This window comes from Pristiophorus japonicus, chromosome 7 (genome assembly GCF_044704955.1).
Source record: "Pristiophorus japonicus isolate sPriJap1 chromosome 7, sPriJap1.hap1, whole genome shotgun sequence".
In the NCBI taxonomy this organism is placed as follows: Eukaryota; Metazoa; Chordata; class Chondrichthyes; family Pristiophoridae; genus Pristiophorus; species Pristiophorus japonicus.
In genome coordinates, this window is record NC_091983.1 from 167,227,441 (window position 1) to 167,254,521 (window position 27,081).

Below are 27,081 nucleotides of genomic sequence, written 5' to 3' on the forward strand. Positions count from 1 at the left end.
CATTTCCAGCAGATATGTAAATCCAGAGATGTCTTGCTGTCCACAAACACCCACTTTATCACAGTCCAGACACACAGAGATGGTAACGCAGTCAATGAATTAGCAGTAATTTATATCTAGCACTAATAGAATAACTTAAGCAAAAACAAGATGAAACCTGAACTAAAAACAGTAAATGCTGGAAACCTCAGCGGGTCAGGCAGCATCTGTGGGGAGAAAGAGTTAACGTTTCAGGTCGATGACCCTTCATCAGAACTGTCGAATCTTCGAAAAGAACAGATTCTTAAGGAGCACTGAAAGGGGGAGAGGAAGAAAGAACAAAAGGGAAGGTCTGTGATCGGGTAGAAGGCAGAAGAGATTGGAGAGACAAAAAGGGATGATGGGCCGACTTGAAATGGTAATGACAGAAGTTAGAAAAAGGTTAGTCTAGATAGGGTGTGAATGGTGGAGTCATGACCAGATGCCATGGGAGATAGAGAGAGAAAAATTACATAAGATCGGATCGGAGGGGTGGGGAAGAAAGGAGCCAAATATGGGCAGAGGTTATGGTCTGAAATTGTTGAACTCGATGTTGAGTCCAGAAGGCTGTAAAGTGCCTAAACGAAAGATGAGGTGCTGTTCCTCGAGCTTGCGTTGAGCTTCATTGGAAAAGTGTAGGAGGCTGAGGATGGAGATGTCGGAGTGGGAGTTGAACGGGGAATTAAAGTGACAGGCGACTGGAAGCTCAAGGTCACGCTTACGGACTGAACGGAGGTGTTCCGCAAAGCGGTCACCCAATCTGTGTTTGGTCCCCCCAACGTAGAGACCACATCGTGAGCAACGAATACAGTATACTAAATTGAAAGTAGTACAGGTATAACGTCCCGAAACCAGAAACCTTGGGACCGAGGCCATTCCGGTTTTTCCGGATTTCGGAGAAGAAATCAGACATTCCGAATCCGGAAACCCCACAGTAGAGTTTCGGGCATTTCTGGATTTTGGAGAAGAAATCTGGTCTCCCGAATCATGAAACTGCTGGGTTGAGTTTTGGATTTTGGAGACAAGCTGACGTCGCGAATCCGGAAACCCTTAGGCTGACTTTCATGTATGTTTGGATTTCGGAGCATTGCATCACACAGCCCAAATCTGGCATTCGAGGCCAGGCCGCGCATTTATTTTGATTCCTGTTTGGAAAAAGATATGTGCAGCTTAAAAGTCCGGTTTTCGGGAAATATTTCCGGATTCCAGACAACGACTCTTGAAATCTGCACAATGTCTGGTTTTCGGACAATTCCGGTTTTTCGAACTCCGGATTTCAGACGTTCTACCTGTGATAGCATACTCCCAAGTGTCTATCTGTACTCTCAGCTCATCTGCCTTATTCCCTGGACTCCTTGCATTCAAGTGAATACCATTTAGCACTACCAAACTCTCGTCTATTTTTTTGCCTTTGTTTTTCTCTGCTTTCCAATTCTAGCTTTGCTTCTCTCCCTTATGAATCTACTCTCAGGTTCCCACCCCCCTGCCAAGCTAGTTTAAACCCTCCCCAATAGTAACCCCCACCCCGCCCCACGAGGATATTGGTCCAGGCTCTGCTGAGGTCCGGCTTGTACAGGTACCATCTCCCCCAATGCCTCAAGAATCTAAAGCCCTCCCTCCTGCACTAGCTCTCCATCCACATATTCATCCCTTCTATACCCTCCTGTTCCTGTACTCATTGGTACATGGCACCAGAGATTACTACCTTTTGGATCCTGCTTGTTAATCTCTTTCCTAACTCCCTAAAATCTGCCTGCAGGACCTCATCCCTCTTTCTTCCTATGTCATTGGTGCTGATCTGGACCACGACCTCTGGCTGTTCACCCTCCCCCCTCAATGTCCTGCCGCCACTCAGTGATATCCATGTAACCAGGGAGGCAACATACCATCCTGAAGTCACGTCTGCGGCCACACACTTCTCAATGTCTTTCTCTAGCAAACATCTATCCAGCTCCCTCTTGAATTAATTATTCTGCACCACACTGCTTCTCGACAGTCTGTTCCATGTATTCACCATCCTCGATGTAATGCTGTTGAGTCTGAACGGTCTGTTTACCTTCCCTCTTTTCAACTTCCATCCATGCCTCCTGGTTACACTGTAGCCATAGGACTAGCTCCAAGGTTCAATAAATGCCACATGATATTCTTTTCTACCTATCAATCATTTTCTTTTGCTGAAAAACAACCCATCTCCTTCTTGGATTTCTTAACACTATCTATCTCCAAGGACAGTCCACGCCACATTTTCACCAGCTTCTGTGCCACTTAATTGTACAATCAGATAGTTAAGGCGGCATATGGAATACTTGTATTCCATGCCTCGACTAATAAAGGCAAGAGCAGGGAGGTTATGCTTGAACTGTATAAAATCATCACTGATGAACGCATGCTTCCAGCTCAGAATCAATTCCTGGCCACCATACGTGGGACCTGCCGATGGCCTTCATCATCACTATACCAGGGTGTGTGCTGTGTAACTCACGCACAAACTTCTCTCTCCTTTTCTTAGGCATTACAACTCGATTGCCTCACAATATGCAATCTGCTTGAATACACAGTTCGTCCTTGCGATGAATGTACGGTTTGGCCTCCTCGCACACTTGCTTAGGTATGGCAGACCAATCCCCTTTGAGGATGCAACCCTTTACCACCGATAATATCGGGTACTGGCTGGTCCAGGTCTTAACTTGTTGAGCCGTGACAGGGGTACCTTCACTCTCAAAAGCATCCATGATTAACATTAAATCTGCCAGTTGTGGCGTTTCCACCTCCGGTGTGGGCAACGGCAACCGGCTCAAAACATCGGCACAATTCTCTGTGCCTGTCTGTGGCGAATGACAATCATAGGCGGATAATGTCAACGCCCACCTTTGGATGCGAGATGAAGCATTGGTATGGATACCTTTGCTCTCGGAAAACAACAAAATGAGTGGCTTGTGATCGGTCTCTAATTCAAACCTCAGACCCAACAGGTATTGATGGATCTTTTTAACACCATACACACATGCTAAAGCTTTTTCTACCATGCTGTAGGCTCTGCTTTAGACAAACTTTTGGATGCAGACGCGACAGGTTGAAGTTTCCCCGACTCATTGGCTTATTGTAACACGCAACCAATTCCATATGACGATGCGTCACAGGCCAAAACTAAACGTTTACATGGGTCATAATGTACCAGCAGCTTGTTCGAGCAAAGCAGTTTGGTGGCTTTCTCGAAAGCTCTGTCTTGCAATGCGCCCCACACCCAGTTGTTGCCTTTTCTCAATAGCATGTGCAGTGGTTCAAGTAAGGTGCTCAATTTAGGTAGGAAGTTACCAAAGTAGTTGAGTAGACCCAGGAACGTACACAGCTCAGTCACATTCTGCGGCTTGGGTGCATTCTTGATGGCTTTGGTTTTCACGTCAGAAGGTCTGATGTTATCAGCGGCGATTTTCCTCCCGAGGAATTTGACCTCCAGTGCCATGAAGACGCACTTTGAGCGTTTATAATGGGTGACTTTAATATGCACATAGATTGGGCTAACCAAACTGGAAGCAATACGGTGGAGGAGGATTTCCTGGAGTGCATAAGGGTTGGTTTTCTAGACCAATATGTCGAGGAACCAACTAGGGGGGAGGCCATCTTAGACTGGGTGTTGTGTAATGAGAGAGGATTAATTAGCAATCTCGTTGTGCGAGGCCACTTGGGGAAGAGTGACCATAATATGGTGGAATTCTGCATTAGGATGGAGAATGAAACAGTTAATTCAGAGACCATGGTCCAGAACTTAAAGAAGGGTAACTTTGAAGGTATGAGGCATGAATTGGCTAGGATAGATTGGCGAATGATACTTAAGGGGTTGACTGTGGATGGGCAATGGCAGACATTTAGAGACCGCATGGATGAACTATAACAATTGTACATTCCTGTCTGGCGTAAAAATAAAAAAGGGAAGGTGGCTCAACCGTGGCTATCAAGGGAAATCAGGGATAGTATTAAAGCCAAGGAAGTGGCATACAAATTGGCCAGAAATAGCAGCGAACCCGGGGACTGGGAGAAATGTAGAACTCAGCAGAGGAGGACAAAGGGTTTGATTAGGGCAGGGAAAATGGAGTACGAGAAGAAGCTTGCAGGGAACATTAAGACGGATTGCAAAAGTTTCTATAGATATGTAAAGAGAAAAAGGTTAGTAAAAGACAAACGTAGGTCCCCTGCAGTCAGAATCAGGGGAAGTAATAACGGGGAACAAAGAAATGGCGGACCAATTGAACAAGTACTTTGGTTCGGTATTCACTAAGGAGGACACAAACAACCTTCCGGATATAAAAGGGGTCAGAGGGTCTGGTAAGGAGGAGGAACTGAGGGAAATCCTTATTAGTCAGGAAATTGTGTTGGGAAATTGATGGGATTGAAGGCCGATAAATCCCTAGGGCCTAATGGACTGCATCCCAGAGTACTTAAGGAGGTGGCCTTGGAAATAGCGGATGCATTGGCAGTCATTTTCCAACATTCCATTGACTCTGGATCAGTTCCTATCGAGTGGAGGGTAGCCAATGTAACCCCACTTTTTAAAAAAGGAGGGAGAGAGAAAACAGGGAATTATAGACCGGCCAGCCTGACATCAGTAGTGGGTAAAATGATGGAATCAATTATTAAGGATGTCATAGCAGCGCATTTGGAAAGAGGTGACATGATAGGTCCAAGTCAGCATGGATTTGTGAAAGGGAAATCATGCTTGACAAATCTTCTGGAATTTTTTGAGGATGTTTCCAGTAGAGTGGACAAGGGAGAACCAATTGATGTGGTATATTTGGACTTTCAGAAGGCTTTCGAATAAGGTCCCACACAAGAGATTAATGTGCAAAGTTAAAGCACATCGGATTGGGGGTAGCGTGCTGACATGGATTGAGAACTGGTTGGCAGACAGGAAGCAAAGAGTAGGAGTAAATGGGTACTTTTCAGAATGGCAGGCAGTGACTAGTGGGGTACCGCAAAGTTCTGTGCTGGGGCCCCAGCTGTTTACATTGTACATTAATAATTTAGACGAGGGGATTAAATGTAGTATCTCCAAATTTGCGGATGACACTAAGTTGGGTGGCAGTGTGAGCTGCGAGGAGGATGCTATGAGGCTGCAGAGTGACTTGGATCGGTTAGGTGAGTGGGCAAATGCATGGCAGATGAAGTATAATGTGGATAAATGTGAGGTTATCCACTTTGGTGGTAAAAACAGAGAGACAGACTATTATCTGAATGGTGACAGATTAGGAAAAGGGGAGGTGCAACGAGACCTGGTTGTCATGGTACATCAGTGATTGAAGGTTGGCATGCAGGTACAGCAGGCGGTTAAGAAAGCAAATGGCATGTTGGCCTTCATAGCAAGGGGATTTGAGTACAGGGGCAGGGAGGTGTTGCTACAGTTGTACAGGGCCTTGGTGAGGCCACACCTGGAGCATTGTGTACAGTTTTGGTCTCTTAACTTGAGGAAGGACATTCTTGCTATTGAGGGAGTGCAGCGAAGGTTCACGAGACTGATTCCAGGGATGGCAGGACTGACCCATCAAGAAAGACTGGATCAACTGGGCTTGTATTCACTGGAGTTCAGAAGAATGAGAGGGGACCTCATAGAAACGTTTAAAATTCTAATGGGTTTAGACAGGTTAGATGCAGGAAGAATGTTCCCAATGTTGGGGAAGTCCAGAATCAGGGGTCACAGTCTAAGGATAAGGGGTAAGCCATTTAGGACCGAGATGAGGAGAAACTTCTTCACCCAGAGAGTGGTGAACCTGTGGAATTCTCTACCACAGAAAGTTGTTGAGGCCAATTCACTAAATATATTCAAAAAGGAGTTAGATGAAGTCCTTACTACTAGGGGGATCAAGGGGTATGGCGAGAAAGCAGGAATGGGGTACTGAGGTTGCATGTTCAGCCATGAACTCATTGAATGGCGGTGCAGGCTAGAAGGGCCGAATTGCCTACTCCTGCACCTATTTTCTATGTTTCTAAGTCTGAGTCCCACTCTGTCCAAACGCAGTAGAACCTCTTCCAGGTTGTTCAGATGTTCCTTGGAGTCATGACCGGTGATCAGGAGGTTATCTTGGAACACGACGGTTCTGGGAACAGACTTCAGTAGACTTTCCATATTCCTCTGGAATATTGCTGCAGCCGAGCAAATTCCAAACGGGCACCTGTGGTAAATAAACATCCTTTGTGTGTGTTAATGTACGTAAGTCTCTTCGACGTCTCGACCAACTCCTGCATCATATAGGCCGACGTCAAGGCCAGTTTTGTAAACGACTTTCCTCCGGATCGCGTCACAAACAAGTCATCAGCCTTCGGTAATGGGTACTGATCTTGTTTCAAAACCCTGTTGATCGTAGCCTTGTAGTCTCCACAGATTCTGACTGTGCCATCACTTTTCAGCACAGGAACAATGGGGCTGCCCCATTCATTAAATTCGTCCGGTGATATGATCCCTTCACGCTGGAGTCTGTCCAGTTCAATTTCGACCTTCTCCCTCATCATATACGGCACTGCCCGAGCTTTATGATGGACGGGTCTTGCATCTGTGTCCACGTGGATCTGCACCTTGGCTCCCGTGAAGTTGCCGATACCCGGTTCGAACAACGAGGGGAACTTGCTCAATACTTGGGCACATGTTTCTTCCTCCAACAACAACGCTTTCATGGCGTTCCAGTCGCATCTGATTTTCTCCAACCAGCTCCTGCCGAGCAGCGTTGGGTCATTGCCTGGAACAATCCACAGTGTGAACCGCACCGTTATACGACACATTAATTTGTGCACTGCCAATCACCTTTATCAGTTCTTTGGTGTACGTGCACAGCTTGGCGTTAACAGGGCTCAGCCTGGCTCAGTCTTAGTATCCCGCAGCTTATTAAATGCCTTCTCGTTCATGATCAATTGACTTGCCCGTGTCCAGTTCCATCGATACCGGTATCCCGTTAAACTTCACATTAATCAAAATTGGTTTACTCTTGGTTATGAAAGAGTACAGTCCATACACTTCCTCCTCTGGCATCTCGGATTGCGTATCCGGATCCACGCTAGTCTGACTCTCATCCTCCACGTAGTGTCTCGCAGCTCGCTTGCTCATCTACGGCACTTGCGCTGGAGATTGCTCCAGACAGCCTTTGCAACTATATTGCTTAAATCGGCACTTCTGGTGCCAATGATTTCCCCCACGCCAACACGGAGAAGTCGGATACATTCCCGCTGGCGGACTTTGGGCAGCCACAGGTTTCATGGACGCAGCCGGATAAGCCCTGCCATGTGCTGCTCTACCGAACCAATCGCATTTGCAGTACTTGCTGAGGTTCGGTTCTTCACCGATATTGGCTTAAAACTCCTGTCCCTGATCATACATGATTGAGCGATCTGGATGGCCCTTTTTAAATCCAACACCTCCACCGCCAGTAGTTTACGCAGGATCGCCTCATGGCTGATACTGCTAACAAAGAAGTCCTGCAGCATGTCTACCAACACCGTCCCGAACTTGCACTGCCCCCTTCGACGTCTCAGGTCGGCAACGAATTCCGCCGCGCTCTGGCCCTCCGATCGAACTGGTGTAAAACCTGTATCTCGCGATGATGATGCCGTTGTCTGGCTTGAGGTGCTCCCGTACCAATGTACACAACTCCTCGTATGTTTTCCCTGTTGGATCACTAGGCATGAGTAGATTCTTTATCAGACCGTAGATCTTTGAACCGCACACAGTGAGGAACACAGCCCGGCGCCGATCTGCATCGTTAACCCCCTTCATTTTGTTGGCCACGAAGTACTGGTTCAAACGGCTCACAAAGTCTGCCCAATCTTCTCCCTCCACGAATCACTCTAAAAATCCAATTGTGCTCATTTTGCAAACAAAGGTTCTTGTATTCTCGTCGCCAAATGTTATGTATGCAAAAAGATTCAAACTGAGTACTGTTTAACTAAGCAAGGTACAACCTTGGCTCTGCTTTATTTATACCCAAAGTGCCTGACTCACAAAATGGCTGGCCTTTCATACTGGAGCAGCACCATCAGCTTGCTGCTCAGTGGCCTCCAACAATGACACCATCTGGTGGCTACAAACAGCATGTACATACATGACAGGAACAGAGGAGGCTGAGGAGAGACCTTCCCGAGGTGCATAAAATTATTAGGGGCCTAGACAGAGTGGACAGGAAGGACCCACCTCCCTTAGCAGAGGGGTCAACAACCAGGGGCACAGATCTAAAGTAATTGGCAGCAGGCCTAGAGGAGATCAGAGGGGAAATTTCCTCACCCAGAGGATGGTGGGAGTCCAGAACCCACCACCTGAAAGGGTGTCAGATGCAGAACCTCCACCAGACTTAAAAAGTACCTGGATGTGCACTTCCACGCTGCAAATTTCCATTATCCTCTGATATGATTCTAATGTTAGTGTACATAGCTTAACTCATTTGTATGACAGTCCTCTGTCCGCTATTGACTCATTAACTTCAAATACATTGGGCTGGACTTTAATGCTTTTAACTGATGATCCACTCGTGAACCCGCACTCTCTACAATGTAAAAATTCCAACCAATGAAAGAGTAATGCTGACCTGCAGGCAAACTCTGGAAACTGCACTGCCAGTGGCTGTTCAGGTCATGACTATACTATAAAACTGAGATGTAAAAGTTAAGGAGGGAATCGCCACTGAGTCTGTGGTCATGGCCATCCAAACCTTGGTCCAGGATCCATGTAGATTTTGCAGGTCCCTTCCTGGGCAAGATGTTTTTAAGTGGTGGTGGATGCTCATTCGAAGTGGATAGAATGCATAATCATGTCATCCAGTACATCCTCAGCAACTATAGGGAATCTCAATGTCATGTTCGCGACACATGGTCTGCCTGACATAGTGGTGAGCGACAATGGGTCGTGCTTCACCAGTCAGGAGTTTCAGAAGTTTGTAAAACTTAACAGCATAAAACATGTAAGGTCAGCACCGTTCAAGCCTGCGTCCAACGGGCAAGCAGAACGTGTAGTACAAATTATCAAGCAAAGCATGAGAAGAGTAACTCAAGGGTCACTGCAGACCCGCTTGTCTTGCATACTGCTGAGTTACAGGACAAGATCCCACACACTCACAGGGGTCTCGCCTGCTGAACTCATGATGAAAAAAGGGCTTAAGACCAAGTTATCTCTTGTACACCCAGATTTAAGTAATCATGTTGAATATAGAAGAATCAACAAGGGTACCATGATCGCGCAACTGTGTCACACGAGATTTCTGTTAATGACCCTGTATATGTGTTGAATTATGGTCAGGGTCCCAAATGGATCGCTGGTACTGTCATGGCCAAGGAGGGCAAGAGTATTTGTTATTAAGCTCAAGAATGGGCAAACTTGCAGGAAACATATGGATCAAACAAAGTTGAGGCACACAGATCAGCCAGAGCAGTCAACGAAAAAACCGTCGACAACCAACCAACCTACCAGCAGTCTTCAGTGGACTCAAGGGTCATCAGTGAACCTGGAATTTCCATCACGGACTTATAAGTCCATTTTTATTGAACAATTCCTGACATGGCTTCTGCCACCCCCAACAAGTCAGCCATCCAGCCACAACAGACTCCGCACATTCACCCAAGGCGGAATCGAACTGAGACGGTCAACCCGGGAGCGTAAAGCACCGGACCGTCTCAAACTGTGAAAGACTGTGATAAGATCTCAGAGGAGGGTATTGTCATGTATGTACATGCTGTTTGTAGCCACCAGATGGTGTCATTGTTGGAGGCCACTGAGCTGCACGCACATAGTGCTGCTCTGGTATAAAAGGCCAGCCATTTTGAGAGTCAGGCACTTTGGGCCTAAATAAAGCAGAAGCAAGGTTGTACCTTGCTTAGTTAAACAGTACTCAGTCTGAACCTTTTGTTGCATATATCACAGTTCCAAGGAGTGCAAACCCAGCCTTTCTAGTCTTTCCTCATGGTGGAAATTCTCCAGTCCAGGCATCATCCTCATGGGTCTCCTCTGTACCCTCTCTAGTGCAATTACATTTCCCTGTAATGTGGGCCTCGCCACGGCGAGGTCAGGGCAAGAGACTGTGGAGGGATATGATCGCGGCCCAGGGAAGGCATGAGTTCGGGGCCAGGGTCAGCACGGGCCAGCCCATACTGTGATATGTGTGCGCACTAGGTCCGTGCAGCAGAAATGGTCTCCAGTCGTCTTGGGCAATCCTTGCCACTGGACCAAGATCTAAATCTGTCAAGCCCATGTGGTGGCTTCGACAAAAAAATCCACGCACTTCCACCCTTGAGGATGTAGTTCGGGTCCTTGATTGAAATGCCTGTGAGCTCGTCCTTTTTTTGGCGTGGAAGCAAGTCATCCTCGTTTCGAGGGACCGCCTATGATGATGAAGAACAGTCCAATATGGGAATTACAGTCTCCGTCACAAGTGGGACAGTCGTTGAAGGAAAGGGTGGGTGAGGAGTCTGGTTTGCCGCACGCTCCTTCTGCTGCCTGTATACTCTCGACGACTAGACTCGAGGTGCTCAGCGCCCTCCCGGATGCTCTTCCTCCACTTTGGGCGGTCTTTGGCCAAGGAGTCCCAGGTGTCGAAGGGGATGTTGCACCTTATCAAGGAGGCTTTGAGGGAGTCCTTGAAATGTTTCCTCTGCCCACCTGGGGATCGCCTGCCGTGTAGGAGTTCAGAGTAGAGCACTTGCTTTGGGAGTCTTGTGTCGGGAATGTGGACAATGTGGCCCGCTCAACGGAGCTGGTCAGTGCTTCGATGCTGGTGATATTGGCCTGACTGAGAACACTGTCGTTGGTGCGTCTATCCTCCCAGGGGATTTTCAGGATCTTGCGGAAACATTGTTGGTGGTATTTCTCCAGCGATTTGAGGTGTCTTTTGTCGATGATCCACGTCTCTGAGCCATACAGGAGGGTATCACTACAGCCCTGTAGACCATAAGCTTGGTGCCAGATTCGAGGATCTGATCTTCAAACATACTCTTCCTCAGGCAACCGAAGGCTGCACTGGCGGACCTTGTCGTTGATAATACTGGTTAGGCCACAGCTGGAGTAGTGTGTGTAGTTCTGGTCACCACATTACAGGAAAGATGTGATTGCACTGAAAAGGGTGCAGGAGATTTACAAGAATGTTGCCTGGACTGGAGAATTCTGGCTATGAGGAAAGATTGGAGATGCTGGGTTTGTTTTCTTTGGAACAGAGGAGGCTGTGGGGAGACTTGATTGAGGTGTATAAAATTATGAGAGGCCTGGATAGAGTGAATAGGAAGGACCTGTTTTCCTTGGCAGAGGGGTCAACAACCAGGAGGCATAGATTTAAAGTCATTGTGGAGAAATTTAGTGGAGATATGAGGGAAAATTTCTTTATTCAGAGGGTGGTGGAGGTCTGGAACTCACTGCCTGAAAGGGTGGTAGAGACAGAAACCCTCACCACATATAAAAGATACTTGGATGTGCACTCAAAGTGCTATAACCTACTGAGTTACGGACCAAGAGGTGGAAAGTGGGATTAGACTGGAGAGTTCTTGGTCGGCCGGCGCGGACACGATGGGCCGAAATGGCCTCCTTCCGTGCTGTAAATTTCTATGATTCTATTCTATGATTCACCTTCCCTCTTCAGCTTGAGGCCAGACCCCCTATTAGAGGGATATCATACAAATTATTTAATTCTATCTATATACTACTTAAAATCTTCAGTAGCTCAAGATGTTCTTTGAGCCCTCCCCACGAAATGTACATACTCTGCCATACAGTCAGGATTCTGGAGCTTAGCTAAGATACCGAAGGGCTGCAAATACTGACAAAACTGTATTCGAGCATTCAGGAGAATAGGGGTGAGGGGCGAACAATGAAATGTATACTGAAGCGCAGCCGTACAAAGCAGGGGCCCTACATCACCTCTCAATGGAGGCCGCCATAAAAAAACAGCCCCGGCTTTAAAGAGAATCTGAATGACAACTACAGCCCGGGGGGGGGGGGATCCCTCAGTCAGGCATCAAAATGCAATAAACTCTCAACTTATTTATACAATGACTCGGGAGTTCCGTCATGCTCAGCATATAAAATGCAGTGATTTGAGTGAACAGCAACAATTACAGCACAACACACACAGAAAGAGAGGGTTGGTGCAAGTGGCTGTGGGGAGGTTGGTTATTTTTCTAATATACTCGGGCCAAATCAAAACACACACGCGTGTTCCAATGCAAACTAAACAGAGAAAGGAGAGCGCAGATGCTTTGTTTAAAAAAAAACACGAACTGTGGAAGTTGCGATCGCCGGGCACAGAGACTGTGCTACCTGCCTGCTGCTCACTCTGCACACACTGCCTGCCTTGCCTGCCTGCCGGCCGCCCAGGCCTGCGTTCCACGCCGCTGTCACTCACACTCGCGGTCCCGGGCCTGCGTTCCACGCCGCTGTCACTCACTCAGTCTCGCGCCCCTCTGTCCCGGGAAATGAGAGCGATGCTTCCCGCGCGCCTGCCACCCTCAGCTTTCGCTCCATCGACAAGAAGGCGTCGCCCCCGACCAAGAGCGTTCCGCCCTGACCGCCAGCCCCCCCCACGAGCACTCCGGCCGCAGCGACATCTACAGGCGGCGGTGGCGTACAGTCAAAAGCTGCGTGCATAATGCATCCGGTGGAAACAGCAGCTGCATTATCCTGTGAAAGAGAAACTCGGAGTAAAGAGGGGGGATGGGAGGGAGCATCAACATAGAAACATAGAAAATTGTTGCAGGAGTAGGCCATTCCGCCCTTCGAGCCTGCACCATCATTCAATAGGATCATGGCTGATCATTCACCTCAGTACCCCTTTCCTGCTTTCTCTCCATACCCCTTGATCCCTTTAGCCGTAAGGGCCATATCTAACTCCCTCTTGACTATATCCAACGAACTGGCCTCAACAATTTTCTGCGGTAGGGAATTCCACAGGTTCACCACTCTGGGTGAAAAAGTTTCTCTTCATCTCAGTCCCAAATGGCTTACCTCTTATCCTTAGACTATGTCCCCTGACTTCCTCAACATCGGGAACATCCTTCCTGCATCTAACCTGTTCAATCCCGTCAGAATTTGATATGTTTCTATGAGATCCCCTCTCATTCTTCTAAATTCCAGTGAATACAGGCCCAGCCGATCCAGTCTTTCTTCATATGTCAGTCCAGCCACCGCGGGAACCTTCGCTGCACTCCCTCAATAGCAAGCACATCCTTCCTCAGATTAGGAGACCAAAACTGTACATAATAATCAAGGTGTGATCAAGGGCCTCACCAAGGCCCTGTACAACTGCAGTAAGACCTCCCTGCTCCTATACTCAAATCCTCTCACAATGAAGGCCAACATGCCATTTGCTTTCTTTACTGCCTGCTGTCCCTGCATGCCAACCTTCAGTGACTGATGTACCGTGACACCCAGGTCTCGTTGCACCTCCCTTTTTACTAATCTGTCACCATTCAGGTAATAATCTGCCTTCCTGTTTTTGCCACCAAAGTGGATAACCTCACATTTATCATTTATCAACAGAACAGTTTTAGTTTCACGTATTATCAAATGTCACACATGAGGTGCAAGAGTCACAGTTTAATTTAAAGATTGTCTCATCTTGATGTCTCTTATGCTCAAAAATAAACAGCTCCATGTATTTACATGAGTTTGTTGCACGCTATGTCACTCTTACCAATCAAAATGTTTATTCCGAACATTTATGCGAATAGAAATATATTAATTTAAGGGGAAGCTGGATAAGTACACGAGGAAAAAATTTACAGAAGGATTGTTAATAGGATGAGATGAAGAAGGTTGGGAGGAGGCTCGTGTGGAACACAAACAGGCCAGTTAGGCCAAATAGGCTGTTTCGCTGCTATAGATCAAGGCTTCGGAGTTTTGGCAGTGGTGAAAATGAACAAAAAATATATTGCGAAAATAAGAGCAAATAAATTCTGAGTCTAAAACTTTTATTGATGCATGATCACTGCAGAGTTGGGAGACGCAGCAACCTCCCTATTTGGAAATACATCATTATTATCATAGGCAGTTCCTCGAAATCGAGGAAGACTTGCTTCCACTCCTAATGTGAGTTCTTTGGTGGCTGAACAGTCCAACACGCGAGCCACAGACCCTGCCACAGGTGGGACAGATAATCGTCAGGAGTAGGGGTGGGGGGGGGGGGGGGGGACTGATTTGCCACACGATCCATCCGCTGCCTGCGCTTGACCTCTTCACGCTCGCAGCGTTGAGATTCGAAGAGCTCAACACCCTCCCGGATGTACTTTCTCCACCTGGGGCGGTCTTCGGCCAGGGTCTCCCAGGTGTCAGCGATGATGTCGCACTTCACCAGGGAGGCTTTGAAGGTGTCCTTGTAATGTTTCCGCTGCCCACCTTTGGCTCGTTTGCCATGAAGGAGCTCCGCGTAGAGCAATTGCTTAGGGAGTCTCGTGTCTGGCATGCGAACTATGTGGCCTGCCGAAAGAAACTGATCGAGAGTGGTTAGTGCTTCAATACTGGGGATATTAGTCTGGGCAAGGACACTGATGTTGGTGCATCTGTCCTCCCAGGGGATTTGCAGGATCTTGCGGAGACATCATTGGTGATATATCTCCAGCGACTTGATGTGTCTTCTGTACATCGTCCATGCCTCTGATCCATAGAGGAGGGCGGGTATTACTACAGCCCTGTAGACCATGTGCTTGGTGGTAGGTTTGTGGGCCTGGTCTTGGAACACTCTTTTCCCCAGGTGGCCGACGGCTTCACTGGCACACTGGAGGTGATGTTGAATCTCCGCTTTGTTGACGAGGCTCCCAAGGTATGGGAAGTGGTCCACGTTGTCGAGGGCCGCGCAGTGAATCTTGATGACTGGGTGGCAGTGCTGTGCAGCGAGGACAGGCTGGTGGAGGACCTTTGTCTTACGGATGTTAACCGTAAGGCCCATGCTTTCATATGCCTCGGTAAATACATCGACTATATCCTGGAGTTCAGCCTCCGAATGTGCGCAGACACAGGCGTCGTCCGCTTACTGCAACGCACAAGTTTGGGTGATCTTGGACCTGGCCTGGAGGCGGCGTAGGTTAAATAGCTTCCCACTGGTTCTGTAGTTTAGCTCCACTCCAGCGGGGAGCTTGTTGACAGTGAGGTGGAGCATGGCAGCGAGGACAATTGAGAAGAGGGTTGGAGTGATGACGCAGCCCTGTTTGACCCCGGTCTGGACATGGAATGGGTCTGTAGTGGATCTGCTGGTAAGGATCACGGCCTGCATGTCGTCGTGGAACAGGCGAAGGATGTTGACAAACTTTCAGGGGCATCCAAAACGGAGGAGGACACTCCATAAACCCTCACGGTCGACAGTGTCAAAGGCCTTTGTAAAATCAAAAAAGACCATGTATAAGGGCTGCCGTGCTCCCTGCATTTTTTGTGCAGTTGTCGTGCTGCAAAGATCATGTCCGTTGTTCCCTGTAGGAGATGAAATTCGCATTGTGACTCTGGGAGGAGCTCCTCAGCCACAAGGAGAAGACGGTTGAGGAGAACTCTAGCGACAACCTTCCCAGTGGTTGATAGCAGGGAGATTCCCCTGTAGTTGCCGCAGTCGGACTTGTCCCCCATTTTAAAAATGGTCACGGTCACTGCATCTCTGAGATCTCCCGGCATGCTCTCCTCCCTCCAAATGAGAGAGATGAGGTCATGTATCCGCGCCAACAGCACCTCGCTGCCATATTTTAGCGCCTCAGCAGGGATTCTATCCGCTCCCGTAGCCTTGTTGGTCTTGAGCTGTTTTATGGCTTTGCCTACCTCGTGCAACGTTGGGGTTTCACTGAGGTGGTGGTGGGTTGTATACTGCAGGATGGAGTTGAGAACACTTGAGTCAAAGGCAGAGTCTTGATTGAGGAGATCTTCAAAGTGCTCCTTCCAGCGGGCCCTGACAGCCTCGGTGTCCTTGATGAGTGTTTCCCCGTTCTTGGCCAGAAGTGGGGGGGGGCTTGGGAGTTTGGACCATAGGTGGCCTTGACTGCAATGAAAAATCCTCGCGTGTGGTGGCTGTCGGCTAGTTGTTATATCACCTGCGCTTTCTCCATCCACCACCTATCCTTTAGGTCCCGGGTTTTTTGTTGGACCTCAGCCTTGAGCCATCTGTAACATTGCTTTGTAGCTCCCGAGTTGGGTTGTTGCTTGAGGCTCAGAAATGCTCTGCGTTTACGATCTATTAGATCTTGGATCTCCTGATCATTTTCATCAAACTAGTCCTGGTATTTTCTGGTTGAGTAACCAAGTGTCTCTTCACAGGCACTGGTTATGAGGCCTGGAGGGAAGACCAGGCATTGTGGGCATTGAGCATCTCAGGGTCATCAAGGCATGTCAGAATAGCTGTGAGGCGCTGGGTCTTTAAGTGCCCCGGTATTAACTTTTTTGCAGCACTGTTTCTGCTGTCCTCTCTGCTTTGGAGCTATGTTAATATTGATGATAGATCGGATTAGGCGGTGGTCCGTCCAGCAGTTGTCAGCTCCTGTTATGGCGCAGGTGATGCGCACATCCTTGCGATCCCTGGCTCGGACGATGACATAGTCCAGCAGGTACCAGTATTTGGAGCGAGGGTGTTGCCACGATGCCTTGTATTTGTCTCTCTGGCGGAACAGGGTGTTGGTGATGAGGAGTTCGTGTTCTAGACATTTTGTCAGGAGTAGGGTGCCATTGGAGTTGGATTTCCCTACCCACTCTCTGCCAATCACGCCTCCCCAGAGGGCTGTGTTTTTCCCGACCCTAGCATTAAAGTCACCCAGGAGGATCAACTTGTCGCCCGTGGGGACACGGAACAGGGATGTCTCGAGGTTGAATAAAAACCCTCTTTAGCCTCATCTGTTACATCGAGTGCTGGGACGTACGCACTGATGATTGTGGCACATTGGTTCCGGACTAGGGTAAGACGAAGGGTCATGAGGTGTTCGTTAATCCCGCAGGTGGAGTCTTTCAGGCGGCCGGCCAGTTCATTTTTGACGGCGAAGCTGACTCCATGAAGGTGGCGTTCTTCCTCTGGTTTTCCTTTCCAGAAAAAGGTATAACCTCCACCATGTTCCTTGAGCTGGCCTTCCCCTGCCCGCCAGGTCTTGCTTAGGGCAACGATGTCAAAGTATCTAAGTTACCGGGCAACTATGGCAGTGCGGCGTTCCAGCCTGTCGCTGTTGGAGTTGTCCATTAGGGTCCTGACGTTCCAGATCCCGAACTTCATATTAGATGAGTGGAAGATGCCTGTGCGTGAGTTCTTTTAGCGTGGGGTGGTGGTTGCACACCGTCTATCACACGGGCTAAGCTGAGCAAGGTCCTGATCCAGTGGCAAGGGGGTCCAAGACGATTGGAGACCAGGCACTGCTTTATGAGCCTAGTTGTCTACAGTGAGATGTTGGCCGCAAGCTTGGCGCCGAGTAGCGTTCCTTGATGGTAGGTGGCCTGCTGCTTGGTTGGGGGCAGGCATTGATCAAGATCAAGGCTTCGGAGCTTTGGCAGTGGTGAAAATGAACAAAAAATATATTACCAGAGTAAGAGCAAACAAGTTCTGAGTCTAAAACTTTTGTTGATGCATGATCACTGCAGAGTTGGGAGACACGGCAACTTCCCTATTTAAAAGTGCAGTAGCTGGACTAGTGCCACCATTTAGCAGGCATTTATCAGCATAGGATCTTGCGGATCAGGCCAACATCCCCAGCATCGAAGCACTGACCACACTCAACCAGTTCCGTTGGGCGGGCCACATTGTTCGCATGCCTGACACAAGACTCCCAAAACAAGCGCTCAACTCAAAATTTCTACACAGCAAGTGATCCCCATGTGGGCAGAGGAAACATTTCAAGGACACCCTCAAAGCCTCCTTGATAAAGTCCAACATCCCCATAAAGCAAGTCAACCTTTAAGAATAGGTAAGGTTGAAGAAAGGGGGAAGAAAGGGATATAGGAATAGGGTGGACACAGGGGAGTAGTCCTTAAAAAATACCTGTGGGGTGACACTGAGTTGCCCCAATGTCGGCAGATGGGAACAAAAGTTGTTACGGCAAATGCCCTAGGGCACCACAAATATGAAACAAACAATAATAACTATGTACAATAAAGCGACATGCACAAATAATAGTTACATCATCATCATCATAGGCAGTCCCATGAAATCGAGGAAGACTTGCTTCCACTCTAAAAGCGAGTTCTTAGGTGACTGAACAGTCCAATATGGGAATTACAGTCTCTGTCACAGGTGGGACTGACAGTCGTTGAAGGAAAGGGTGGGTGGGACTGGTTTGCCGCACGCTCCTTCCGCTGCCTGCGCTTGTTTTCTGCATACTTTCGGCGACGAGACTCGAGGTGCTCGGCGTCCTCCCGGATGCACTTCCTCCACTTAGGGCAGTCTTTGGCCAGGGACTCCTAGGTGTCGGTGGAGATGTTGCATTTTATTAAGGAGGCTTTGAGGATGTCCTTGAAATGTTTGTTCTGCCCACCTGGGGCTTGCTTGCCATGTAGGAGTTCCGAGTAGAATGTTGCTTTGGGAGTCTTGTGTCAGGCATAGAAACATAGAAAATAGGTGCATGAGTAGGCCATTCGGCCCTTCGAGCCTGCACCACCATGCGAACAATGTGGCCCACCCAACGGAGCTGGTCGAGTGTGGTCAGTGCATCAATGCTGGGGATGTTGGCCTGATCGAGGACGCCAACGTTGGTGCATCTGTCTTCCCAGGGGATTTGCAGGATTTTGTGGAGACATATCTCCAGCGATTTTAGGTGTCTACTGTACATGGCCCACGTTTCTGAGCCATACAGGAGGGTGAGTATAACTACAGCCCTGTAGACCATGAGCTTGGTGGCAGATTTGAGGGCCTGATCTTCGAACACTATCTTCCTCAGGCGACTGAAGGCTGCACTGGCACACTGGAGGCAGTGTTGGACCTCGTTGCCGATGCCTGCCCTTGCTGATAATAGGCTCCTGAGGTATGGAAAGTGGCCCACACTGTCCAGGACTGCGACGTGGATCTTGATGACTGGGGGGGCAGTGCTGTGTGGCGGGGTTGGGTTGGTGGAGGACCTTCGTCTTACAGATGTTTAGTGTAAGCCCCATGCTTTTGTACGCCTCAGTGAAGATGTTGATTATGACTTGGAGTTCAGTCTCTGAATGTGCGCAGACGCAAGCGCGTCCGTGTACTGTAGTTCGACGACACATCTTAATTACATCTTAATGTGATTGTGGATATCAACTATCGCCTCTATACCCTGTGGTGTCAACCGATCACGGAAGGCATCAAGCATACTGATGAACACAGCATGCTCCCTCTCCAGGAACAATGCCACAGAAGAGAGACAGGCAGCCAGAGTGACCCCCTCCTCCCACCCCCCAACCTCACCATCATGCAACCCGATCATCCTGGAACTATAAATTGCTGTTTTAGCCAATGAGAAATTCCACTTGAATGGAGGTAAGATCGGGCAGGATCTCTCTACACTCTCGAGCTCATAGGGGTATAGTGTTATGTATGCAACCCTATGTAACCAGCATTCTACTGCCACCAAAGGGCACATCTGTTGGAGTCCCAAGGGATCCCAGCATTCCTTGGGAGCACTACATATAAGCAGGTCTCCCATGCTATGCCAGCACCCTGGAGTCAGAATAAAGAGACTAAGGTCACATTACTTAAGTCTACAGTACTCAGTCACATTGCTTTATTTGAGACATAACAACTGGCGATGAGTAATAGATAACAAACCATCATGTGAAAATGCAGAGAACTGTTGGTATCCTGGAGAAATTTTCAGAAGGTGACGATTGGGAAGCCTTCGTGGAGCGACTCAACTAATACTTCGTGGCCAACAAGCTGGAAGGGAATGAGAACGCTGCCAAATAAAGGGCGATCCTCCTCACCGTCTGCGGGGCAACAACCTATGGCCTCATGAAGAATCTTCTTGCTCCGGTGAAACCAACAACCAAATCGTATGAAGAACTGTGTATGCTGGTCTGGGAGCATCTAAATCCGAAGGAGAGCGTTCTGATGTCAAGGTATCGATTTTATACATGTCAATGGTCTGAAGGCCCGGAAGTGGTGAGTTACGTTGCCAAACTAAGGCGGTTTGCGGGACATTGTGAATTTGGTGGATTCCTGGAGCAAATGCTAGGAGACTTTTTTGTGCTTGGCATTGGCCATGAGGTTATTCTTCGCAAACTATTGACTGTTGAAACACCGAACCTGAGCAAAGCTATAACAATAGCCCAGGCATTTATGTCCACCAGCGATAAAACAAAACAAGTTTCGCAGCATAAAGATGCATTGGCAAGTACTGTACACAAAGTAACGGCGTTTTCAGGCAGGAATGCATATGGCAGAACGTACACGCCTGCAGCTGCACGACCTCAGATGACTCAGTGACTCAGAGTCTGCCATCAAGTGTGAATGCGAGATAGTTAACACCTTGTTGGCGCTGCGGAGGTGATCATCAAGCCCATCAATGCTGCTTCAAATACTAAGTGTGCAACGGCTGCAAAACAATGGGACACCTCCAATGAATGTGCAGGCAAGCTGCAAACCCTGCAAACTACCACATTGCAGAGGAAGATCGATCCATGGTGGATCAAGCTGAACTAGAGACTCGAACCGAGGAGGCAGAAGTGTACAGGATACACACCTTCACCACGAAATGTCCACCGATCATGTTAAAAGTTGAACTGAATGGAATTCCAGTATCCATGGAATTGGACATTGGTGCGAGTCAGTCTATCATAAGCAAAAAGGCCTTCGAGAGACTGTGGTGCAACAAGGCACATAGAAACATAGAAACATAGAAAATAGGTGCAGGAGTAGGCCATTCAGCCCTTCGAGCCTGCACCACCATTCAAACAAAGGCCCAAGCTGAGCCCTATTCATACCAAGCTGAGAACTTACACTAAAGAGCTGATCCCTGTAATTGGCAGTGCAGCAGTAAAAGTCTCCTATGATGGAGTGGTGCATGAACTACCACTATGGATTGTACCAGGAGATGGCCCCACACTGTTCGGCAGAAGCTGGCTGGGAAAAATCCGCCGGAACTGGGATGACATCCGAGCACTTTCGTCCGTCGATGATGCCTCATGTGCCCAGGTTTTGAGCAAGTTCCCGTCGTTGTGTGAGTCAGGCATCGGAAATTTCTCTGGGGCGAAGGTGCACTTGATTCCTGGTACACGACCCATCCACCACAAGGCACATGCGGTGCCATACATGATGCAAGAGAAAGTGGAGATCGAGCTGGACAGGCTGCAACAAGAGGGCATCATCGCGCCAGTTGAGTTCAACGAGTGGGCCAGTCCAATTGTTCCGGTTCTCAAGGGCGATGGCACGGTCAGAATTTGTGGGGACTATAAAGTAACGATTAACCGTTTTTCGCTGCAGGACCAGTACCCGCTACCCAAGGCAGAGGACCTATTTGCGACGCTGGCAGGAGGGAAGACGTTCACCAAGTTGGATCTGACCTCTGCCTACATGACGCAGGAGCTGATGGATTCTTCGAAAGGCCTCACCTGCATCAACACGCACAAAGGTCTGTCCATCTACAATAGGTACCCGTTTGGGATTCGATCGGCCACGGCTATTTTTCAAAAGAACATGGAGAGTCTGCTAAAGTTGGTTCCGCGCACCATGTTTTTCCAGGACGACATATTGATCACAGGTCGGGACACCATCGAACACTTGCAGAAACTGGAAGTGTTCTAAGTCGGCTAGATCGTGTGGAACTCAGGTTGAAACGCTCAAAGTGTGTTTTCCTGGCGCCAGAGGTCGAGTTCTTAGGGAGAAGAATCGCAGCAGACGGCATCAGACCCACCAACGCCAAGACGGAGGCCATCAAGAACGCGCTGAGACCAGAGAACGTGATGGAGCTGTGGTCGTTCCTGGGACTCCTCAATTATTTTGGTCATTTCCTACCCGGGTTAAGCACCTTGCTAGAACCTCTACATGTGTTGCTACGCAAGGGAGGTGACTGGGTATGGGGGAAATCACAAGAGACTGCTTTTGAGAAAGCCAGAAATCTGTTATGTTCCAACAAACTGCTTACTCTGTATGACCCGTGTAAACGTTTAGTGCTAGCTTGCGATGCATCTTCGTATGGGGTTGGGTGTGTGTTACAACAAGCAAACGAATCGGGAACATTGCAACCGGTCGCTTATGCGTCCAGGAATTTGTCCAAGGCCGAAAGGGCCTACAGCATGATTGAAAAAGAAGCTCTGGCATGCGTTTATGGGGTGAAAAAAATGCACCAGTATCTGTTTGGGCTTAAGTTCGAGTTAGAAACTGACCATAAGCTGCTCATATCGCTATTCTCAAAGAGCAAAGCTATTAATACCAATGCCTCTGCTCGCATCCAAAGATGGGCGCTCACACTGTCTGCATATAACTATGTAATTCGCCACAGGCCAGGCATAGAGAACTGCGCTGATGCTCTCAGTCGGCTACCATTGCCCACCACCGGGGTGGAAATGGCACAGCCTGCAGACTTGCTCTTGGTGATGGATGCATTTGAAAACGAAAATTCACCCATTACGGCCCGCCAGATCAGAACCTGGACCAGCCAGGATCCTTGACTGTCCCTTGTAAAAAACTGTGTCCTCCATGGGAGCTGGTCCAGCATCCCAGCGGAAATGCAGGAAGAGATCAAGCCATTCCAGCGGTGCAAAGACGAAATGTCCATACAGGCGGACTGTCTTTTGTGGGGTAATCGCGTGGTTTTGCCTAAGAAAGGCAGGGAAACGTTCATACGCGACCTACACAGTACCCACCCAGGCATAGTAATGATGAAAGCTATAGCCAGATCCCATGTGTGGTGGCCCAGCATCGACTCAGATTTGGAATCTTGCGTGCGCCAATGCAACACTTGTTCTCAACTGAGCAATGCACCCAGGGAGGCACCGCTAAGTTTGTGGTCATGGCCTTCCAAACTGTGGTCTAGGATCCATGTTGACTTCGCAGCCCGTTTCTAGGCTAAATGTTCTTGGTTGTTGTGGATGCTTATTCAAAATAGATTGAGTGTGTAATAATGTCTGTAAGCACGTCCACTGCCACCATCGAAAGCCTACAAGCCATGTTTGCCACGCACGGCCTGCCTGATGTCCTTGTCAGCGACAATGGGCCGTGCTTCACCAGCGCTGAATTCAAGGAATTCATGACCCACAATGGATCAAGCACATCACATCTGCCCCGTTCAAGCCCGCATCTAACGGCCAGGCAGAACGGGCAGTCCAAACCATCAAGCAGAGCTTGAAATGCATGTCGGAAGGCTCCCTGCAGACCCGCCTGTCTTGAGTCCTGCTCAGCTACCGCACAAGACCCCACTCGCTCATCGGGGTTCCCCCTGCCGAACTGCTCATGAAAAGGACACTCAAGACAAGGCTCTCTCTAGTCCACCCTAATCTCCATGAACATGTCGAGGGCAGGCGGCATCAACAAGGCATGTACCATGATCGCACAAATTTGTCACGCGATATTGAAGTCAATGACCCTGTATTTGTAATCAATTATGGACATGGCCCCAAATAGCTTGCTGGCACTGTCATAGCCAAAGAAGGGAGTAGGGTGTTTGAGGTCAAACTTGCAAATGGACTAACTTGCAGAAAGCATTTGGACCAAACCAAACTGCGATTCACAGACAGCCACGAGCAACCTGAAGAGGATACCACCAACTTCGACCCTCCGATACACACACAAGTGGCAACCGACATCACGGTTGACCACAAAGCTGAACTCATCATCCCCAGCAGCCCAGCAACGCCAGCTCCCCAGCAGCCCAGCGATGGCCCAACCAACTCACTTGCACCTGTGTTTGTACTGAGACGATCGACTAGAGAGCAGAAAGCCCCAGATTGTCTCACCCTGTAAATAAGTGTACTATTGACTTTGAGGGGGGAGTGATGTTATGTATGCAATATCTTGTAACTAGCATTCTACCGCCACCAGAGGGCGCAACTGTTGGAGTCCCAAGGGATCCCAGCATCCCTTAAGAGCACTGTATATAAGCAGGTCTACCATGCTGTGCCAGCATTCTGGAGTCAGAATAAAGAGATTATGGTCACACTTACTCAAGTCTACAGTACTCAGTCACATTGCTTTATTTGAGACATAACAAATAGGATAACCAACATTATAGACTCATTGAGACAAAGCCTATTTCTGTGTTATAATTTATCTGTAATTCTATGCATATTCCAAAAAGGCATTGTCTGCCTACTCTTCAAAAAGACTGAGTGCCCCTCAGCCACCTTCTACTTTGACCATTGGCTGTGACTATAATTCAGTGAAACAAATTATGATTTATATTTTCCATGGTGTTAATATTACATGTGGAATGTCTTCAAATTAAAAAAAGTTGTGCAAATAAAAATACGTTGTTTTAATGCAAAGATGAAGGAGATTTCCATATGAATGGTGTAACACACACGATGTGAGGATGCATTCAGCACTCGGTGATGACTTGAATATTTGTATTTGGGAAACGCATTGCAAAAAAGCTGATTAAAGGCATGCGATAACATGTGTAGCTTTTTAATGCTGCACAATTGTAAATCTGAATGTGTTGCTTATTTAAAAAGAATAAAATATTATTTCAGTTACTTTATCGCATGTTTGTTTGCAAGACTGATTTTGCCAATCCGTACAACCGAGGCAGTGAAGTGTTGGTCAGCTGTTTTGGAGGAGGTTTCAGCTTTAAATGTGCAAGTGCCCCGGAAGTGCTCCTCTCAGTCTCTTCCACGTGTGGATGTGTTGCAGTCAGCTGCAGCATGCTGCTGCCGGTTGCTTAACTTTCCTGCCATTTTTTTACTGGCCCAGACTGTCCTGCAACGTCCTGTCTCCCTCTCACCTCCCCGGGCGAGGGTCGCTGACAGCATGGAGAACTTCGATTTTCAGTTAGCGTCTCTTCCACTTATTGCCAAGTTAAACGACAAGAGCCGCAGCGAGCTGAACAAGTACTTGGCCAAGCAGGTAAATGCTTGAGAGCTTGGCCCAAGGGGGTGTGGGTTGTGCATCCCCAAAGCTTCATCCAACCTGGCACAGCTTTTGCATTTGGTTGTTTACTTTTTAGTGTTTACATAGATAATGTTGTAACTGCAGATTGCATCTGATTTAATTTAGACAAATGATTTGCAAACTGGCGTGAAAACAGGTTTGTCACCCAGAGATTGGGTTATTACCCTTGTTAAATATCCAATATTTGTTTTAACATTGCTCCTGAGGTGTTGTTCCCAGAGTCAGGAGTCGCTGTTTTATGGTGGGTTATGTCATGTTGGGGTAACATTAGGACCACTGACTGAATAAGTTAAATTCTATTTTTTTTAATGTCCGATTATTACTGACGTTTGAATTCCACGAGGCATCATTATTCTGTGAAACCTATATGAATGTGAAACTTTTATTTGTTTACCTATGTATTTGATAGATTTTAAACAGTAAGGGATGTGAATGCACGGTAAGGTGGATGTCCTGTAACTAGCAGTACTGGGGAGTGGGGTTTGTCTGCAGTGGAGGAGAGCAGCTCTCTGCTGTGGTAGAGGGCCCTAGAATTTGTCCCACGGCACGGCTGTGGAAGAATGGGGAGAAGTTCTTTGGTTTGGCATTATTGTGGTGAGGGAATGAGATTTGGCAGAAGTGGGGGCTAGAACATGGGGTTTGGCCCACTGATGAATTCTTGGTGTCTCCGTATGGAGGGAGGGGATAGAAACATAGAAACATAGAAAATAGGTGCAGGAGCAGGCCATTCAGCCCTTCGAGCCCGCACTGCCATTCAATGAGTTCATGGCTGAACATTCAACTTCAGTACCCCATTCCTGCTTTCTCGCCATACCCCTTGATCCCCCTAGTAGAAAGGGCTACATCTAACTCCTTTTTGAATATATTTAGTGAATTGGCCTCAACAACTTTCTGTGGTAGAGAATTCCACAGGTTCACCACTCTCTGGGTGAAGAAGTTTCTCCTCATCTCGGTTCTAAATGGCTTACCCCTTATCCTTAGACTGTGACCCCTGGTTCTGGCCTTCCCCAACATTGGGAACATTCTTCCTGCATCTAACCTGTCTAAACCCATCAGAATTTTAAACGTTTCTATGAGATCCCCTCTCATTCTTCCGAACACCAGTGAATACAAGCCCAGTTGATCCAGTCTTTCTTGATATGTCAGTTCCGCCATCCTGGGAATCAGTCTGGTGAACCTTCGCTGCACTCCCTCAATAGCAAGAATGTCCTTCCTCAAGTTAGGAGACCAAAACTGTAAACAATACTCCAGGTGTGGCCTCACCAAGGCCCTGAACAACTGTAGTAACATCTCTCTGTCCTCAAATCCCCTCGCTATGAAGGCCAACATGCTATTTGCTTTCTTAACTGCTTGCTGTACCTGCATGCCAACCTTCAATGACTGATGTACCATGACATCCAGGTCTTGTTGCACCTCCCCTTTTCCTAATTTGTCACCATTCAGATAATAGTCTGTCTCTATGTTTTTACCACCAAAGTGGATAACCTCACGTTTATCCACATTATACTTAATCTGCCAATCATTTGCCCACTCACCTAACCTATCCAAGGGATAGAACAGGCAACATGGGTGTAACTTGAAGTGAGCTCTGCCAACATTGAATTCTATTCTTGTTGATCCCTGGCAGGTGGAGGTGGGGAGGGGTTTTTTAATGTAAGTTGGCTCGGTGTTATGAAAGAGCAAAGGGTTTTGAAAGGACATTAAAGGTAGCATCGCGAGTTGATGAGGCCATTTTCATTTTTTTTTAAACTAATGAGGCATCGAATATAAAAGCTATGGCAATGGTAAGCCTATATCAAACCTTAAGACCTTAAAATAGATTCCACTGTCTGAAGCATAATGAGGTTTTAGCTGGGGTACAAAGCAGATTCACTTGGCTGCTGCCTGGTATGAGGAAATATAAATTATTTTATCTGTCAAATGGGGAGAAAGACTTGAAAAATTGAGGCTTTTTTGTTAGAACAATGCAGATTGCGGGGCAATATAATAGAAGTTTTAAAACTTATGACGGGATAACTGGAAGCAATAGTTGAAGAATGAAGGGTCGTAGATGCAAGATTAAATGTAAGATTTAGAATGGAGGGCAGGAGAAACTTTT

The 27,081-nt window shown here is 47.8% G+C and overlaps 3 protein-coding genes across 6 annotated transcripts in view; 1 reads left to right on the plus strand and 2 right to left on the minus strand.

The window, feature by feature from the left end:
* The window catches only part of casp8ap2 (caspase 8 associated protein 2), a 60,984-nt gene extending 48,497 nt beyond the window's left edge, over positions 1-12,487 (minus strand). Inside the window, exon 1 of one of the 3 annotated variants that reach the window (XM_070885518.1) lies at positions 12,417-12,487. The gene's annotated coding sequence lies outside the window, so the exon portion shown is untranslated. Of the gene's footprint in view, positions 1-12,289 lie in introns of all 3 variants that reach the window. The other 2 variants (XM_070885516.1, XM_070885517.1) reach the window with 2 other exon arrangements.
* Positions 1-27,081, minus strand: part of rps12 (ribosomal protein S12) — a 383,736-nt gene that overhangs the window by 280,023 nt on the left and 76,632 nt on the right. The gene's annotated exons all lie outside the window — the stretch shown is intronic.
* mdn1 (midasin AAA ATPase 1) overlaps positions 24,718-27,081 on the plus strand; it is a 215,109-nt gene continuing 212,745 nt past the window's right edge. For both annotated transcript variants that reach the window (XM_070885519.1, XM_070885520.1), the window contains exon 1: positions 24,718-24,938. In XM_070885519.1, the coding sequence (XP_070741620.1) occupies positions 24,843-24,938 (96 nt within the window). In that variant the 5' untranslated portion in view covers positions 24,718-24,842. The remainder of the gene's footprint in view (positions 24,939-27,081) is intronic.